We start from the raw sequence: 18,969 nt of genomic DNA, 5'->3' as shown, positions 1-18,969 counted from the left end.
TGTGTACTGGACCCACAGCCCTGGTGGCATGGGCTTACAAGGGGATCTCCTGCTCCACAGGCTGCAAAGATTCGTGGGAAAAGCATGGTTTCCCGGGTGGGGTTGCACAATCACTCACTGCCTCCCCTGGCTGGGGGTGGGGGTTCCTTTGGCTCCATGCTATTCCCCGCTCAGCTGTTGTGCCCCCTCCCCAACCCCACTGCTTCTCCTCACTCTCCTTGAATCCGAGCTGCTTGCCCATTCATTGCCAATGTGAGAACCTGGATATTTCAGTTAAAGGTGTTGAATTCACTCGCCCCTTTTAATGCCTCTCCGTGAGTGTCATGGACTGCAGCTGCTTCTAATCGGTCATCTTAACCCTCCATAATCAAGTATTTTTAAGGCATACTTGTAGTTCTCTATTCAATTTAAAATTAACATCATATCCTTTTACTTTGCCTTGACTCACAATTTTCAAGTCTTTTGTTAAAATAACCTTGGATTGTGGACACAAGTTATTATTATCAAATCTTCTTTGTCCCTTTTGTTCTTCACTTGACTGAATATTGAAAATATCCACAGATCTTAAGCTGATGAACTTACCTAAACTGTTCCTTACAAAGGTGACAAAATTGTAATGAATCAATCTGCACACTTCTGTAGTTTAACAGGAATTCAAATAATCAGATCTGCTCTCCTAAGATAAGATGTTTCCTGGATCCCTGGTCTTCCAAACATGCTTAATGATAAGCAGCCTGTATTCTGTTTCTAGAAATACTTTATGATAGACTTCAGCTTCAATCATTGAATGTTCTTTTGCCAAAGTTTTTCCCACATCTGCCTTACCTGCTGCTCATTTTCCATTGATGCACTTTACAACTCCCCTTTCTCTTGCACTTCTACATATGTCACATGACTAGGAGTTGTCTCTGAATGGATATAAAAAGACACATATGGGGGAATGGGGATAATTAGATGTCCGCATGCATTGGCCACTGAGGGAATTTGAACATGGAATTAATAAAGATATAGTAATTAAAAATTCCTTTATAAATAAATAACAAACAATAATTAAAAACTGGTTCACAATCTTGCTCGCCAGAACCAAGTCCTCCTTTACCCTACACTGATGCAGCCTAGGGAGGGGTCTCCACCTGTTGGGTGTTCTCTCCTGAGGCTGCAAATCTTGAATAAATGTCTCAAGGACAGCACTACTGGCATCTGACCAGACTCTGCCGTGACATGGCCTTGACTGTGATTCCTCTTGTCTTCCCAGACTCTTGGTCCTGCCCACTTTCTAACTCTCAGTCTCTAGCCTCCTTTTGATCTGCTCATTATGAGCTTGCAACATCCTTTAAGAAAGCCAGTTCATTTCTGTTGCATGTAACCAAGAATGCTGTTGCTATAACAGTTTTCTCATCCTGTATGTTCCTATCTCGATCTGGAAAAATCTCACTCTATTAACTTAATGCTAATTATTCCCACATTCATGTCTTGATAGCTCTTATGTTTCTTGAGCACTTCAAATTTAATATATCCCTGAATGAATTCACTGTGCCCCCTTGCCCACAGCATCAACAGGTACTATCTTAGTGAGTTACTGGAATCACAATTTACCCAATGTAAAGCCCAGAAACCTATAAGCTGCCCTGATGTATCCCCCTCTTTTAACTTTCAGAGTCAATCTGACCTTAATCCAGTAGACTTCTTAAAGCAGCTCTGTTATGTATGACAAGAGTGAGTGTCAAAAGATGGGCCAAATAACAGAGGTCTGTAAACTTTCTGAAAACTATGACTACATACTTACTGTGTTCTAGGTATATTACTTCTGAGTTCAGCAGAGAAAGTAGCACTAATTTCATCTTGGAGTTTTCCACCATTTTTACTGTCCTCGGGTTATTACTTAAGGTTGCTGGTATAAGAGTTAGGAAGATTTAAGAATACAAGATTTAGGAAGTACAAATGGATAAGGCCCCCATAAGCATCAATCAAAATTCAATCTTTAGCCCTCAAATACACACAAATGTGTAAGGTCTCTTACACAAACACTTATATACACACCACATAAACTTTATGAAAACATCCACTTTAATTTCAATTATATGTATAGAGATATATATATAACATTATCTTACTTTTTCAGAGCCAGATCATGTTTTATAATGATTGTGTTAAAAGTTTTGTGAGTTCTTATTCAAGAGAAAAATTGGAAAAAGTCCACGCTGGTCTGATATGTCATCTAGAAGAGGTTGCAGACCTGGTAGTGCTGGATACTAGGAATTCTCGAACAAGAGCTGTACTAGGGGCACTGCTTACCCTTTATGTTCACTGCAGAGATATAGTGATAAATTTACTACTTAAAAATATCTTCAATGCAGAGGATTTTGAGTGGACAAGGTAGGTGGATCTAAATTATAACTACATACAATAACTTCTCATAAATATGTCTTTAGGTAAATTGATTCTCTACCTCACACTTAGTCAAACTTGAGTTTTAATTTTGGGGGCTTTACCAAAATTCTAAGCAAACTGTACCAATCTGAGTACAATAGTTCCCCTTTATCTGCAGTTTTGCTTTCCAGTTTCAGTTACTGTGGTCAATTGTGGCCCAAAAATAAGTGAGTATATTACAATAAGATATTTAGAGAGACAGATCACATTCACATAACGTGAATATGAGTGTATTTTTCTACTGTTCTATTTTATTATGTCATTGTTGTTCATCTCTTACTGTGCCTCATTTATAAATTAAGCTTTATTATAGTTATTTATGTATAGGAAAAGGCATAGTATGGTTTATAGAGGGTCTGGAACTATATGTGGTTTGAACTATAGGTATCCTCTGTTTGGGCGGGGGCGGTCCTGAAACATATCCCATGCAGATAAGGGGAGATTACTGCACCCTACTACTGCTTTTCCTTCTTTCTCTTTTCTACTGTCCCTCCACCTCATTTTTACTTCTTTCTGCTTTGTCTTCCTGACCTCATTAGGCCCTTTTGGTAGTTACATTCTCCCATTTCCATCTAGACAGAGGGCAGTATCTTTCCATGGGCATTCAGAGCTCTACCTCCAGCCTCTTCTTTCCGCTGTGCTGTTGATTCTGGAACAGACTGAGGGGAAACAAACTGAAGAACATTTCCAGCCAGCTCCCTGACTCAAAACTGCCTTCCTCCTACCTGGAGTCAATTAGTAAAATATGAAAGTATAGAAAAATAGAGCCGTTCTCACCTTTGGTGAGAAGAGATTGAGCATCAAGCTCTGATAATAAATGTACGGATAGCATAAATTCTGCAGTTAGCATAAAAGTCCTTATTTTAGGTATGACAGTTTCCTTTAAACTCTAGAAAAATGAAGCAGACAGAGGCTTAAGTATGTAACTGAGGCCACTGTTGACTATATTTTATCTGAATACTTTATATCTGATATATATTCATATGTTCATTAAAGCATAAATGTATACTTTCTTAATTGCCAAAGAGGATATATTGTGTTAATGAACCGTTACTCTGGAAAAAGTCTAGTGTGTCATTATTACTTTTTATTAACTCTTTTTAAAAATGAGAGTGAAAAAGAGGAAGAGCATATATAGAAAGGAAAACTAGAAAAGAGAAGATTCTAATAAGACTCTGTAAGTGTCTATGAGTTTAGGGCTATAGTTCCCAAATTGTGTGTCAAGGTACCCTAAGCCACCATGGAGAATTCACAAGGGCACTGCAAGATATTTTAACCTTTTGAGGGAATCACAGCAATGTACAACATCTATCAGACACCAAACATACTAGCAGCTCAAAATAGTTCCATTTTAACATCAGATCATGTTACATACCTTTCAGTGACTTCTTATCCTTGCAAAGCTAGGTTTTGGCAGTTGCTCTCATAAAAAGCAAGTATCCCATGAAAATCAATGTAGCAAACACGATTGGAAGTATCCAATCTGATCCCAAGGTTTGGTAAGTGGTGCAGTACACAATAGGCATATCTCATTAAGTAACTGGTTATTTAAAAATGAAATAAGGCCAGGCATGGTGGCTCACACCTGTAATCCCAGCACTTTGGAAGGGAGGCCAGTGGATCACTTGAGGTCCAGAGTTGGAGACCAGTCTGGCCAACATGGTGAAACCCCATCTCTACTAAAAATAAAAATTAGCTGGCCGTGATGGTGCACACCTGTAATCCCAGTTACTCAGGAGGCTAAGGCAGGAGAAGCACTTGAACCCAGGAGGTGGAGATTGCAGTGAGCTGAGATCGTGCCACTGCATTCCAGCCTGGGTGACAGAGCAAGACTCCATCTCAAATAAGTTAATTAATTTAATTTTTTAAAAAAATTAATGAAATAAAATTTTTTTTTCTTTCAATTCATTTGTGTACCTTGTTTCAAGCAACCTACTAAATCATTAAGACAAAAATACTTTCTAAACTGTTTTGGACCTAAAATTAATAAAAGAAACTATTAGATATTCCTTTTGGTCTCGGGTCATCATGAAAAAATTACTGAGTTACTAAGGGTGCAGTGAACTGAGAAAATTTGAGAAGCTGTGTTCTAAGGGAATACTAATGGAAAGGCAAAGGCTCTGGAAATTGATTTTCTATCAAAATAATGATTTAGCAGTCTACTTGAATCATAAAACAAATACTGGTTCTTAGGATAACAAAATTTCTTCTTTAAAAAAACATTTTCTTCCACAAGTATTATACTTTTCTCTCTAGTGGATATATGCTCTCTCATCTGAGACTTTGCAAGGTAGTAGCTTATAATTTTAAATTTTTCTTTTATTTCTAATTAAGTTTATTTTTAAAATTTACTCACTTTTCCAGATTTCTTTATAATATACCCTGTTGTTCCAGAAAGGATTTAAAAGGGCTCACAAAGATATACACACTAGTACATGATAGCATATGTTGAGAGTGAGTGGAATGAGTGAAGAAAGGCAAACAAAGGCAAAAACTAGTGCCTGTGTAAGAGCTTTAATGACTAAATTCTGAGAAGATATTTTACCTGCCTCCATTTGTAATTCAAAATCAAAACAGCACTAAACAATTAAAATTGTTTAGTAGGAATGAGTTTTCGCTTGACAATGTTTTAATATTTAAAAAAAACGTAAAATTCTGTACAAAATATTGTTTGATAGTTTTTCATTGATAGTGCTCAAATGTGTTTATTTTGAGAATTGAGTTAGCACTAACTGGGATATAAAATAGAGTCAAGAATTCATACCACAAAGCTACAAATAGTTCATAAATGTAACTCAAAACCTTCTAGAGGTGAACATTTATGGTTAGCTACACAATTCACAGTGCTCATGATATAAATACAAATCAATTTCTACAAAGTTCAATTTGTTTTGATACATAGAACAAATAGCATTTCTCTTAAGTACACTCATAATAAGGATCCAGATTATGATAAACATCATCTTCAATCACAGTCTTATTGGAAACCATAATAAACTTCAGAGGGCTGATTCTTATATAAATCCTCCATTTGGGCTGACATCACACCAAAGCAGCATGATTCAGCAAGGCCATTAGCCTCAGAGGGAAGCATGTTCACATGTTTGTATTCTTCAGTTCTACTATTTCATACCTCATATGATCAGTCATTGATGAGTTTTATATAACACTCATTTGATTTTAATTTTTTGACTTCTATTTGTTTTTTTAATCAGTGCTCCATTTTTAATCCTGATTCTTTTTCTGCATGTGAAAATAAATAAAAATAATTTAACCAAATAACATGAACATTTAAAATTTGGTTTTCAGACATTTGCAATATAAATGGAATGAAAAACAAAAGTTGTGCTATGTGTCTCAAGGAAATGCCAGCTTTACTTATGGCTATGAGTACTTGGGCTGTACCTCAAGATTGGTTATTACGCCTCTCACAGACCGATGCTGGCTAACTCTCATGGAAGCACTACACTTGAATCTAGGAGGCTGTCCTGCCGGTCCAGCTGGTACAGGAAAAACTGAGACTGTCAAAGATCTAGCAAAAGTAAGTGGTTTCTGTATCCAGAATAAAAACTTTTTTTCTTTTTCTGTCACACAAACTTTGATGGTATCTTAAATTTACACTATTCCTGCTATTAAGATGTTCATTGCATTAACAAGCACATTCATTAATTCACATATAATTAATTCATCAGTGATGTTTTGAATGCCTATTGTGTGCTGGAGCTTAGAATCTCAATAAGCCAACATATGCTTTTTATTTAGTTGGAATACTACTTTACTGACTAACATGTGAATGATTAATATCATTGTGTGTGTGTGTGTGTGTGTGTGTGTGTGTAAGAGAGACAGAAAGTGAGACCAAAAGAGAGGGACAGAGAGAGACAGAAAGAGAGAGACAGAGAGAGAGAGAGAGATGGAGAAAAGCAGTAGTAGTTACTGATGAAAGCAAAGGATATAGTTAGTGACCTAGAATTTTTTCATAGTTTTTTATTCATAGATTTATGTAAAAACATGACCTTAATGCTCTATAAACTAATCAACTGAACTGTAACAGTATATGTACATTTATACTATTATATTGAGTTTTGTGAATCTGTAAATTTGATTTTTAATTCATCTCCATATCGCAAAGTTTTCTCAAAAGCATAAAGACATTTTATTACTCTAGCAGTTTTAACATTAGTATTTTGTGTCATAATTCAAGAAAGATACTAAAATATTTTCGTTTCCCAGTCCTTAGGCAAACATTGTGTGGTCTTCAACTGTTTTGAGGATTTGGATTATAAGGTAAACCTTAAACATATGTGTCAGGAAGAAATATTGTACACATAAAACATAAAACAATTCATTGAAGAATAAAAGAACAAGAAAAATATTTATCTGAGACAAACATCAAGTATTAACAGAACTTTAAATGCTATTACTTCTTTTAAACTAATGGACTAGAAACCTAGAATGTAATAGAAATTTTAAACATTATATACGATGCTTTTATTCAGGTGAACTACTTCTTAAGACAGTGGTTTTCAAACTTTTTTCAACAGTTGGATTCTTTTCAATAAAAAAACTTACATGGAACATGAATATATAAGACAATTAAGAGTACTGCTTTATTAACATACATTTATTTTAAGTCCTAACCCCAAACATTTATTTACTGAAAAGGTAATCATTAAGACAAGATTATGATTAACACAAATATTTGAGAGTTTATATAGATGATGATTACAAGTTTATGTCAGTCTTGTTTCGTTTGCACATTATCTGACATATCTCATAACATTCTGAAATATGTCTCTTACAAATCTACTCAAAGTTCAAAATACTGCAATTTGTTTTGCATGTTAAGTCCAAACATTATACATTTTATTGCTGTCATTTTATTTGTGTTCAAAGCATATTACCTCTGAGATCCTGCATTTCCAACTTGTGCTCACTTACTACATTAAAAATATCAACAGAAATAAGCTGATCAATTATTATTTTTAAGATACTTACCAAATAGACTCTCTTGCCTCCTTCCTGAAAACCACCAGTGGGGCCTATGAGGGCTCCACATGAGTGAGGCCAAAAAGCCTGCTAATTAAGATAAATAATATTTAATGCAATATTTTAAAAGTCAAAATTAACGCCCCCAAACGTCCCATGAACAAAATACCAAAATTTTAAATTAAGACAAGATCTGATTCCTGCTGCTCAGTGGAAGGAACAATCTTCTACATCCTTCTCGGTCTGAGGCTCTCACTTACTCGTTCCGATTCCCACTTCCTTTTCTCCTTGCCATACCTAGCAATAGAATTCAGGCACCCCTCAACTTGCATTCAGCCCACAGAAGTTAGGCCTGTCAATATTTTTGTTTGTTTTCTTGTTTTGTTTTAGTTGCTAACATTTACAAACCAATAGATTTCAATCCCAGACTTTCAGCCTCTCACAGGACACTGGTGCACCTGGCCAGCCTGGGCCTGCACTCTGGCAAGTGGCAGAAGCCCAGCAGCAGCTGCGTGCTTTCGCTGCACCCACTGCAGTCTTGCCTTATCTGGGCCTGTGGTTCAGTCTTTTGCATTGCCCATCAGCTGCCTGCCACTAAGCCATAAGACATCTTTGCCTGATCCAGAAAAGGCAGCCCCAGATTCACACACTTTACGCCCATCTGCCGGAAAGTTGTCCTGAAGACTCTGCCCCAGGGTGCAGCTCTGTGAGGGAAATGGCTGTCCAGGGAGGGATCTGGTGCATCTCTGTGCAATCCCTCAGAAGCTGTGGCCCTGTCTTCACGGTCCCTGTGAGCATCAGAGTTTGCTCTGCTGAGTGTTTGGGCTTTTAGAAGCAAAGGGCAGAATAGTTGACTTGTCTAGCGTCTAAGCAGCTGCTGCTTTCAACCCTATAAAAATGCCTAGGAGGGGGAAATGCAAAAGGCCTTTGCTTGGTTTGGGTAGCATGGGGAGAACACATACAAATTAATATCCCAGTAAATTTTCTCACCATTATAATAATTTTAGTAATCAATCTTTTTTTTTTTAAAGATAGTGAGAAAATTCTTCTTTGGACTAGTTCAGTCAGGAGCATGGAGTTGTTTTGATGAATTCAATCTAATTGATTTGGAAGTTCTCTCTGTCATTGCCTCACAGATCCTAACAATTAAAGCTGCTAAAGACAACTATTCTGCCAGGTATTTGTCGAATGTCTTTATACCTTTTGAACTGAAATCTGATACACACTTAATGTTTAGTTAATTATTGTTAAATATTTTTCCCCAATAAGTGTTTAGGTCTTTGGGGTGTTTTTTTTTTTTTTTTTTTTTTGAAGCACATACCAAAAGGAATGGCAGTTATCTTGAATGTTTCCATTACTTGGCAAGTAATGTGAATATATTTATAACTCTAACTTTCAGGCCAACTTAGAGGTACCCAAATTCTTGCCCAAGCTTTGGAACAGTCTCCTGAGCTACCAGGACTCTGATGCAAATATATTTTAATTATTTTTTCAGCTTAAATTCTCATATTATCTTTTTATCTTAGAATATTGCATTTGAAGAACCCAAACAAATGCTGCTTTTTTTTATTTCCACATTTTTTAAACCTTTATTTTAAGTTCAGGGGCACATGTGCAGATTTGTTATATAGGTAAACTGGTATTATGGGGATTTGTTGTACAGATTATTTAATCACCCAGGTATGAACTATTACCCATTAGTAAATTTTTCTGATTGTCTCCCTCCTCCCCCCTTCCACCCTCCAGTAGGCCCTATAGTATCAGTTGTTCCTCACTATAAGTCCATGTGTTCTCATCACTTAGCTCCCACATACAAGTGAGAACATGAGGTATTTGGTTTTCTACTGCATTAATCTGCTTTGGATAATGGTCTCCAGTTCCATCCATGTTCCTGCAAAGGACATGATCTCATTCCTTTTTATGGCTGCATAGTATTCCATGGTGTATATATACCACATTTTCTTTATCCAGTCTACCATGGATGGGCATTTGTGTTGATTCCATGTCTTTGCTATTGTGAATAATGCTGCAATGAACATACTCAGGCATGTGTCATTATGAGAGAACAATTTGTAGTCCTTTGGGTATATAGCCAGTAATGGGATTGCTGGGTCAAATGGTAGTTCTGTTTTTAGGTCTTTGAGGAATTGCCACACTGTCTCTCACAATAATGGAACTAATTTACACTCCCACTAACACTGTATAAGTGTTCCTTTTTCTCTACAACCTTGTGAGCACCTGTTATTTTTTGACTTTTTAGTGATAGCCATTCTGACTGATGTGAGATGGTATCTCATTGTGGTTTTGATTTGCTTTTCTCTAATGATCAGTAATGTTGAGCTTTTTTTTTTTTTTTTTTTTTTTTTGAGACGGAGTCTCATTCTGTTGCCCAGGCTGGAGTGCAATGGCACAATCTCAGCTCACTGCAGCCTCCGCCTCCCAGGTTCAAGCAATTCTCCTGCCTCAGCCTCCTGAGTAGCTGGGATTACAGGCATGCGCCAGCATGCCCAGCTAATTTTTGTATTTTTAGTAGAGATAGGGTTTCACCATGTTGGTCAGGCTGGTCTCAAACTCCTGACCTTGTGATGTGCCCTCCTTGGCCTCTCAAAGTGCTGGGATTACAGGCGTGAGCCACTGCGCCTAGCCTGAGCTTTCTTTTTTGTATGCTTGTTGCTGCATATATGTCTTCTTTTGAAAAGTGTCCCTTCATGTCCTTTGCCCACTTTTTAATAGAGTTGTTTGTTTTTGCTTGTAAATTCGTTAAAGTTGCTTATAGATTCTGGATATTAGGCCTTTGTCAGATGCATAGTTTGCAAAAATTTTCTTCCGTTCTGTGGGTTGTCTGTTTACTCTGTTGATAGTTTCTTTTGCTTTGCAGAAACTCTTTAGTTTAACTAGATACCATTTGTCAATTTTTGCTTTTGTTGCAATTGCTTTTGTCAATTGAAAGATTTCATCATGAAATCTTTGCCCATTCCTTTGTCCAAAATGGTACTGCCTAGGTTGTCTTCCAGGGTTTTTATAGTTTTGGGTTTTACATTTAAGTCTTTAATCCATCTTGAGTTGATTTTTGTATATGGTGAAAGAAGGGGCCCAGTTTCAATCTTCTGCATCATTTGTTGAATAGGGAGTCTTTTCTCCATTGCTTTTGTCATGTTTGTCAAAGATCAGATGGTTGTATATGTGCAGCCTTATTTTGGGGCTCTCTGTACTGTTCCATTGGTCTATGTGCCTGTTTTTTGTACCAGTACCATGCTGTTTTGATAACTGTAGCCTTGTAATATAGTTTGAAGTTGGGTAATGTGATGCTTCCAGCCTTATTCTTTTTGGTTAGGATTGCCTTGGCTTTTCAGACTCATTTTGGTTTCATATGAATCGTAAAATAGTGTTTTTCTAATTCTGTGAATTAAAATGTCACTGGTAATTTGATAGGAACAGCATTGAATCTATAAATTGCACTGGACAGTATGGTCATTTTAGCAATATTGATTCTTCCTATCCATAAGAATGGAATGTTTTTCCATTTTCTATTTGATCAGTGTTTTGTAGTTTTCCTTAGGAGAGATCTTTCACCTCCCTGGTTAGCTGTATTCCTAGGTATTTTATTGTTTTTGTGGCAACAGTGAATGGGATTGTGTTCCTGATTTGGCTCTTGGCATGGCTGTTGTTGGTGTGTAGGAATGCTAGTGATTTTTGTGCATCGATTTGGTATCCTGAGACTTCACTGAAAGAAGCTTTTGGGCCATGATGATGGGTTTTTCTAGATATAGAATCATGGCATCTGCAAACAGGGATAGTTTGACTTCTTCTCTTCCTATTTGGATGCCCTTTATTTCTTTCTCTTGCCTGATTGCTCTGGCCAGGACTTCCAAGACTATGTTGAATAGGAGTGGTGAGAGAGGGCATATTTGTCTTGTGTCAGTTTTCAAGGGAAATGCTTCCAGTTTTTGCCCATTCAGTATGATGTTGGCTGTGAGTTTGTCATAAATGACTCATTATTTTGAGGTATGTTCCTTTAATACCTAGTTTATTGAGAGTTTTTAACATGAAGGATGTTGAATTATATCAAAAGCCTTTTCTGCATCTATTGAGATTATCATTTTTTTGTCTTTAGTTTTGTTTATGTAATGAATATATTTATTGATTTGCATATATTGAACCAACCTTGCACCCCAGGCATAAAGCCTAGTTGATCGTGGTGGATAAGCTTTTTGATGTGCTGCTGGATTCAATTTGCCAGTATTTTGTTGAGGATTCTTTCATTGATGTTCATGAAGGATATTGGCCTGAAGTTTCTTGTTGTTGTTGTGTCTTTGCCACGTTTTAGTGTTAGGATGATGCTGTTCCCATAGAATGAGTTACAGAGGAGTCTCTCCTCCTCAATTTTTGGAAAATTTTCAGTAGGAATAGTACCACCCAGCTCTTCTTTGTATATCTGGTAGAATTTGGCTGTGAATCTGTTCGGTCCTGGGCTTTTTTTGTTTGGTAGGCTATTTATTACTGATTAAATTTTGGAGTCCATTATTGGTCTGTTCAGGGCTTCAACTTCTTTCTGGTTCAGCCTTGGGAGGGTGTGTGTGTTTAGGAATTTGTCCATTTCTTCCAGATTTTCTAGTTTGTGTACCTAGAGGTGTTCATAATATTATCTGATGGTTATTTGTATTTGTTTCCACATACATTTTTTTTTTAAGGCAGACATCTCACTCTGTTGCCCAAGCTGGAGTGCAGTGGCATGATCTCGGCTTACTGCAACCTCTGCCTCCCAGGTTCAAGCAATTCTCATGCTGGTATTACAGGTGGCGCCACCATGCCTGGCTAATTTTTGTATTTTTAGTAGAGGTGGGGTTTTACCATGTTGGCCAGGCTGGTCTCGAAATCTTGACCTCAGTGTGATCTGCCTGCCTCAGCCTCCCGAAGTGCTGGAATTACAGGCATGAGCCACCATGCCCAGTGAGATAAAAAGCAAAGTGGGTATACTGGCCACATACCTGAAGAGCCCTCTTGTCTTATTACTCTGAATTAGTGTGCTTTTATTGAAAAGCTCTGTAATAACAGTATTTATTAGTATTACTAATGTTTAGTAATAAAAGCAAAAATTTTTTCTCTTTAGGTAATTTTAGTACTCATATGATTTATGGACATATAAAATTGTATTATAATCTAATATTTCTAATGCAAGCTAATGGATACTAACTTGTGGCTTTCCTCTTATGGATTTTGTCCAAACTGTTAAAGCTAGTATTACAGGACTCATAAATCTGTGGATATAGTTGGGGGTGGGGGGGTCACAGTAACATTTCACTGACTCTTCTACACCTCAGCCTCTGCAAGGTTTTCCCCATTTATGTCCAGCGAGTTCCCCAGGTTTTGTCCCAATTGTTTTCGTGTTTTGACCACCCTCTTTGGTATCAGCTGTCCAAGAAATCACTGTAGGATTTCTCCCATTGTCTCTACCACTGATGCTGATTGTAAGACACTGATATTCATGCCAAGCATTCTATCTCATAGTGATCCCAAAGTTTTTAAACTGGGGCTAGCGACACTTGGGAGACAGGCTGTGTTCCATGCTGAAGCAGGATCTCTCCCCATTTTGTGTTCTACTATATCTTCCAGGCAGAGCTCTTTTATTCCCTAAGTGTCTCCCCAGGTTCCTTTTACTTTGTAAGTCAACTCATTCAGCTAGGTATCTTCCAGCCTCAGGTCCCAGACACATCTTTGGACATAATCAAATACATCTGAATCCCAGCAGGGGTGACAACTTTGGCTCAGCATGAGTCTCTTATTTCTTCTTTTTTCTCTCACCATTGTTTTTTCCAGTGTGCTCTGTTTGCATTTAAATGTAACACAGCCTTAATAAAGTTTCCAAACTCACTTATAGTTTTAACATACTTTGGACTAGAGAAAACAGTGCTAGTGATGAATACTGTAATGTCTTTTAGGTTTGTACTGGAAGGAAAAGAAATTCGTATCAATATGTCTTGTGCAGTATTTATCACCATGAATCCCAGGTAAGTATCAGTGAATCTAGTGGGAATAGACACAGACAAAAATCATTTTCTTTAATCTTATCTACAGATGGAGTTGCTTGACATTTGCATCTATCCATATATCTGCCTCCACCATCCTCTGAACACTTCCACTCCCCACACGTTTATGAACAGCTGCACTCTGCACCTGTTCATATGGATAAGGATAATCTCACATTCATTAAGCTACTGATCAAGACATATTTTTACTTCATGAACACCCAGAGAGAAAGGAAAAAGGGTCAGCAGTTTTTCACAAAGAGGACACAGGCAGAAAAGCTGATGAGAGTGGCAGGAGGAATAAGACAATAGTGGTTGCAGGGAGTGGAGGTTGAGCAGATTCAATAAATATCTGATTGAATGCTGTAATAGTCAGGGAATCAGAGGGAACTAATATGAGGTCAATTGTGGGAGGAGGAACAGGAAGAAAATATGATAAACCAGGAAGCTCTGTAAGATGAAAGGTACAATAAAAACTATCTTGTAAACTAATTTTCAGATAAAGGTCACACAGAACACCAATATAATTATTTTGGGGAAAAGTATGTGATTCCTTATTTGAAAAATTGAGAAGTGGTGTTTTTATTGTTTGTTTTTCTTTTCCTCTTCAGATACGGAGGTGGAGTAGAGCTCCCAGATAACTTAAAATCTCTGTTTCGCCCAGTGGCAATGATGGTGCCCCATTATCAAATGATTGCTGAAATAATATTGTTTTCATTTGGTTTCAAATCTGCAAATTCACTCTCTGGAAAGCTAACTAACGTTTATGAATTAGCGCGCAAACAGCTCTCACAACAGGTAAATAGCTACTTTTCTCAAAATATTTAAAGATGATTATATAAAAATAACTTTAAGTGATACTTTTCTGGTATTGGTCCAGGGATGACCTGGGACTGTACCAAAGAATGGAGCTAGAATTCCTATCAACACATCAAAATAATGGAGCTAGAATTTCCATCAACATATAAAGTCTATGTATGAGCTTCGTATAAGGCAAACTGTAAAATCAGTCAAGATTCTAAGTCTTTCCGCCAAGATCTGGAAAGAGTAATTGAGCATTTGTTATTTTAAATTATGGACTATTTTTTTCCATACAAGGAAGTTAATATCTAGAGCAATCATTCTCAAACTTTATTGTATACCAGAATCATTTGGAGGATTTGTTAAAACACAAAGTGCTGGGCCTTACTCCTGAGTTTCTAATTCTGTACTTCTGGTGTGGGGTTGGAGAATTTGTGTTTCTAACAAGTTCTAAACTGTTACTGATGCTGCTGATCTGGGTTCTACACTTTGACAATTATTGTTCTAGCATATGCCAGAGTATTTGTTGCTAATGCAAAATGGTTTGGACAGCTAACCACATTTTCTCCAAAAGTCCTCCTCTTTTAATTTTCTTTCAATTTATCTCATTCTAGTTCAGGGAAAACTTAATTCAGATACTGGTATTTCTTAACACCTTTAATACTTGTTAGTCTTTAAGAGTGAGACTTTAGGAGCATCACTTTGGGAGATAAATGAGAACATTAGCAGTATAACCAAGGGTTTTTTGGATTCATATCACTGTTTCCCTGCATAGCATAGATTACCTGTAATTTACCTATATACTGTATGCATTTGTTTTCACATTTTTTCTTTAGAAACTTTAATAATTCAAATATTTTAATGTTTGATAGGATCATTATAATTTTGGCTTGAGATCTCTGAAGATAGTTTTAATAATGGCTGGAATGAAGAAACGGGAGTTTAAATGGTCAGTTGAATTTTGAATTGTTAGGTCAAAGGGAGTTATATACTGCTGGGAAAATAATTTGTAGAATTACAGGTGATGATGCCAGGTTAAAACAGGGAGCCCCCCAGACTGTCATAGTAAAGTAAGGCATAGATTATTTAAGAATATGAAAGAAGAGTAAGAAAAAAATGCACAAAATCGGGGTACTTTTCCCCAATAGAGAGCCTATTCTTTTAAAAAAAAAAGTGTTTTACATAATAAAAGATATAATGGAACAAAAGACCTCATTTAGAAGAACAATAACTCAATGAGAAATGTAAAGACTATATGAATATACCTATGTGACAGATGTGTAAAACTCAAATGAGGAAAACTTTAAAGCAGGATTGAAAGAAATGAAAATGTATTTAAATGAAATAATATACCACATTAATAAAATCATAACATCTTAAAGGACTTAACATCATAATGATTAAATACTCTAAACATTAATTTATGAATGGAAATGCAATCTCAGTAAAATATTAAAAGGATATTTAGTTTGTTATTTTGCTTGTTTTTTTTTAGGCAAGCTAGTCCTAAAGTTCACATGGAAAAATGAGACTAGCTAGAAAAATATTAAAAAGCAAGAGCAATGAAGGAGAGATATCCCTTTATGTATTAAGACATATAACAAAGCTTCAATAATTAAAACACTGTGGTACTGGCTTATGAGTAGAAAAGCAAACCATTGGAACAGTATAGAAAGTCCAAAAATAGAACTATATGCTTTGGGCATTTATTATATCATAAATCCATGGGGAAGAATGGACTTTTTAATGAATGCTTTTGGGAAAACTAAACAGCCATCAAGATAAAGATCAAGTTGGAACCATTGTCCACATCATTTACTAGGATAAACTCTAAAAGGATAAAATAATTTAAATGTAAAAAATGTAAATGTATTTGAAGAAACAAATGTCCTTTGTTCTTGGAGTACAGAAGATCTTTAAAACTAAGACTCTAAATCTAGAAGCCACAAAAGAAAAGATTTATAAATGGTCAAAAATACATTTTTTGAAGTCCAAAGACAATTGATAAACTAGGGAAAAAATTGTAACTCATATTACACATAGCTTATCCTCTTAATATATAAAGATTTTCTAGACATTTGGGGAAAAGATCAACAGGAAAATGGGCAAAGGACATCAACAGATAGTTCTTGGAAAAAGAAATATGAAAGTGCCTTAAATATATGAAAATACACTCAACCCCACTCGTAATGAAAGAATGCAAATTAAAATGACACTGAAATTCTGTGTTTCACTTAACAGATGGGCAAAAATATAAAGTTGGGCAAAACCTTGCTGAAACTATAGGGAAGCAGACATGCTTTTTCCTTTCTGGGTAGAAAGGGACAAGATATACCTTTTCATATTGGTATGATTGGGGCTATATTAATGTACTGCTTATTTAAAAATGAAAAAAAAGATGAATATGTTGCAAAAGGCTCTATCAACATGATAACTGTTTCCCTTTTAAAGCATAATAATATGGATTGCTGACAGATACATACACATGTAATAAGTATAAAAAGGGAGCAAAGGATAGGGGATAAAGCTTAAATAATTTATTTCTTAAAAATAAAAGAACTGAGGCATATATTGCAAAATGGCCTGTATAATATTGATGGCATGTAAATAGGTGTCTGTTGTTAAATGTTTTATGATTTTTTTTTGGTAATTTTTTTTATTATTATACTTTAAGTTTTAGGGTACATGTACACAACATGCAGGTTAGTTACATACGTATACATGTGCCATGTTGGTGTGCTGCACCCATTAACTCGTCATTTAACATTAGGTATATTAACAAAGATAAATAGCACTCATATATGAAACCCAAGTATAGCTCCCTGATATCCTCAAGTCCTCTGGATTTTATAGTCCTATAGTCACCTAGTTCTTTACACAAGTATTCCAATGAAAGTAGTACTGCTCTCCATTCAAAGCACTTGATTGTCTTCAAATGACAGGAAATCTAAAGTTCTCATGGGCACCCTTCAATGAGAGTTTCCATTTCCAGTATACAGGAAACGTCTCCTGCCACCGAAAGCAGCTCCCTTCTCTCCAGTCTGTGCTGCCCTAAATGTGACAGCCCCATTTCTTTGATTCCTTTAAAGCACCACAGAAGCCATGTGATTGTATGAAGATGACTATATTTTAAGAGGGTTGATGAATTTTTTGTTATCAGAGTAAAGCACAGTGAACAACCAAAAAATTAATATTAGACAATTTTGCTTTTTAAAAGTTTCTTTGACCTTCTTGACACCAAAATAATAATTATTGTTCTTGCCTGTTTCCTCCTCTCTTCCCTGTGCCTTCCTTTCCTTCTATCCCACGCTATTCTTCCTAAGGCCTCTGACCTTATTTCTTAGCCACCCAAGAATACTACAAATTTGTCTCATTTCCCTGGCATAGTAATTCATCCCTCCCTTTTTTTTCTACTTTCTCTTTCTAAATCATGTTGGAAGAACCTAATGTTAGTTGTCAGATATACTTTCAGGGTGTTTAAATTAAAATGGAAAGCAGTGTATTAATTTCCTTGGGCTGCCTTATAAAATTATGACAAAGTTGTGTCTTAAAAAAACAGAAATGAATTTCCTCACAGGACCTGCGGCCAGAAGTCTGGCATCCAGGTTGTGGGCAGGGCTGCTTTCTCTCCAGAGACTCTTGGGCAGATTCCATTTCTTGCCCCCTCCAGCTTCTGGTGGTTGCCTGCATTTCCTGGCTTATGACCACAGCACTCTAATCTGTTATTGTTCCTTCAAATTACAGGAAAGGTAACGTTTTCAAATAGTCACTGAAGTAACATAACCTCAGCTCTAGTCAATCAGTGTATGGCAGTCGCTTGGACACAATGACTCAAAGGTAGACACACTGTCACATCACCTACTCCTCTGTGTGTCCCTGCATCTCTCTGTCTCTTATTAGGATACATGTGATTTTATTTACATCTGGATACTCTAGGATAAACTCCTCTTAAAATTCTTAATCACCTCTTTTGCCATATTAAATAGTATTCAGATTCTGGAGATTAAAAAGTGAATATGTCTTTGTAGGGGGCATTTTTTTTTCTTTTAAGGGAAAGAGGGAGTTTTCTCCCTCTTTCCTTTAAAATAGGTTTCCAAATCTTTTTGTTTAGAAAACAAACTAATTATCCAACAGCTGAAGTCCTAGGACCCTCGTGGTAGGAAAGATTTTCTTGGCAACGTCTAGAGAATTAACATCTCTTCAAGTATACACTTAAAAGATTTATGGTCCTTACCACAATATTGGTCCACAAAGTGGATCTCAACTAATTCCAAAAAAGTGGTATCATGAAGACAATCATAATGGGTACAACAAGGTTACATTAGCTATCTTATTCTTAAATTTTAGTTAGATATTGACATTAATCTGAAGCTTTCATTATTTATTCTTAAATTATGACAGATAGACCTATTGGTAATTTTGCATGCCATTTCCAAAATTACTCTTCTGTAATATTTTAATGAACTGTTACCTTTGTCCAATAACAGAATATTGTAACAATATTATAATATTTCATTTAAGCTATTTTCTCTCCATGTCTATATTTAACACTTGCCCTACTACCAGACATATTGGTCACCCCTGATTTTTTTCATTTTCCTTTAAGATAAAGCAAGATCTGTCTTGAAAAAAATATATTAAAAGGCCATTGTCATTCCCTAGGACCCCAGCAATAAAGTCTGGAACCCTTTTCCGCTCTGATGTGGCCCCCTCCTTTTGACTT

General features: G+C 36.2%; 1 protein-coding gene across 2 annotated transcripts in view; it reads left to right on the top strand.

Moving 5' to 3' along the window:
* The window catches only part of DNAH14 (dynein axonemal heavy chain 14), a 510,612-nt gene that overhangs the window by 210,770 nt on the left and 280,873 nt on the right, over positions 1 to 18,969 (top strand). For both annotated transcript variants that reach the window (XM_063672417.1, XM_054474368.2), the window contains exons 28-34: positions 2,123 to 2,376; positions 5,740 to 5,971; positions 6,664 to 6,717; positions 8,451 to 8,596; positions 13,359 to 13,427; positions 14,057 to 14,243; positions 15,119 to 15,195. In XM_063672417.1, coding sequence (XP_063528487.1) covers positions 2,123 to 2,376; positions 5,740 to 5,971; positions 6,664 to 6,717; positions 8,451 to 8,596; positions 13,359 to 13,427; positions 14,057 to 14,243; positions 15,119 to 15,195 — 1,019 coding nt within the window. The remainder of the gene's footprint in view (positions 1 to 2,122; positions 2,377 to 5,739; positions 5,972 to 6,663; positions 6,718 to 8,450; positions 8,597 to 13,358; positions 13,428 to 14,056; positions 14,244 to 15,118; positions 15,196 to 18,969) is intronic.

This window comes from Pongo pygmaeus, chromosome 1 (assembly GCF_028885625.2).
Source record: "Pongo pygmaeus isolate AG05252 chromosome 1, NHGRI_mPonPyg2-v2.0_pri, whole genome shotgun sequence".
Lineage (NCBI taxonomy): Eukaryota > Metazoa > Chordata > Mammalia > Primates > Hominidae > Pongo > Pongo pygmaeus.
This window is presented reverse-complemented; position numbering and strand designations above follow the sequence as displayed.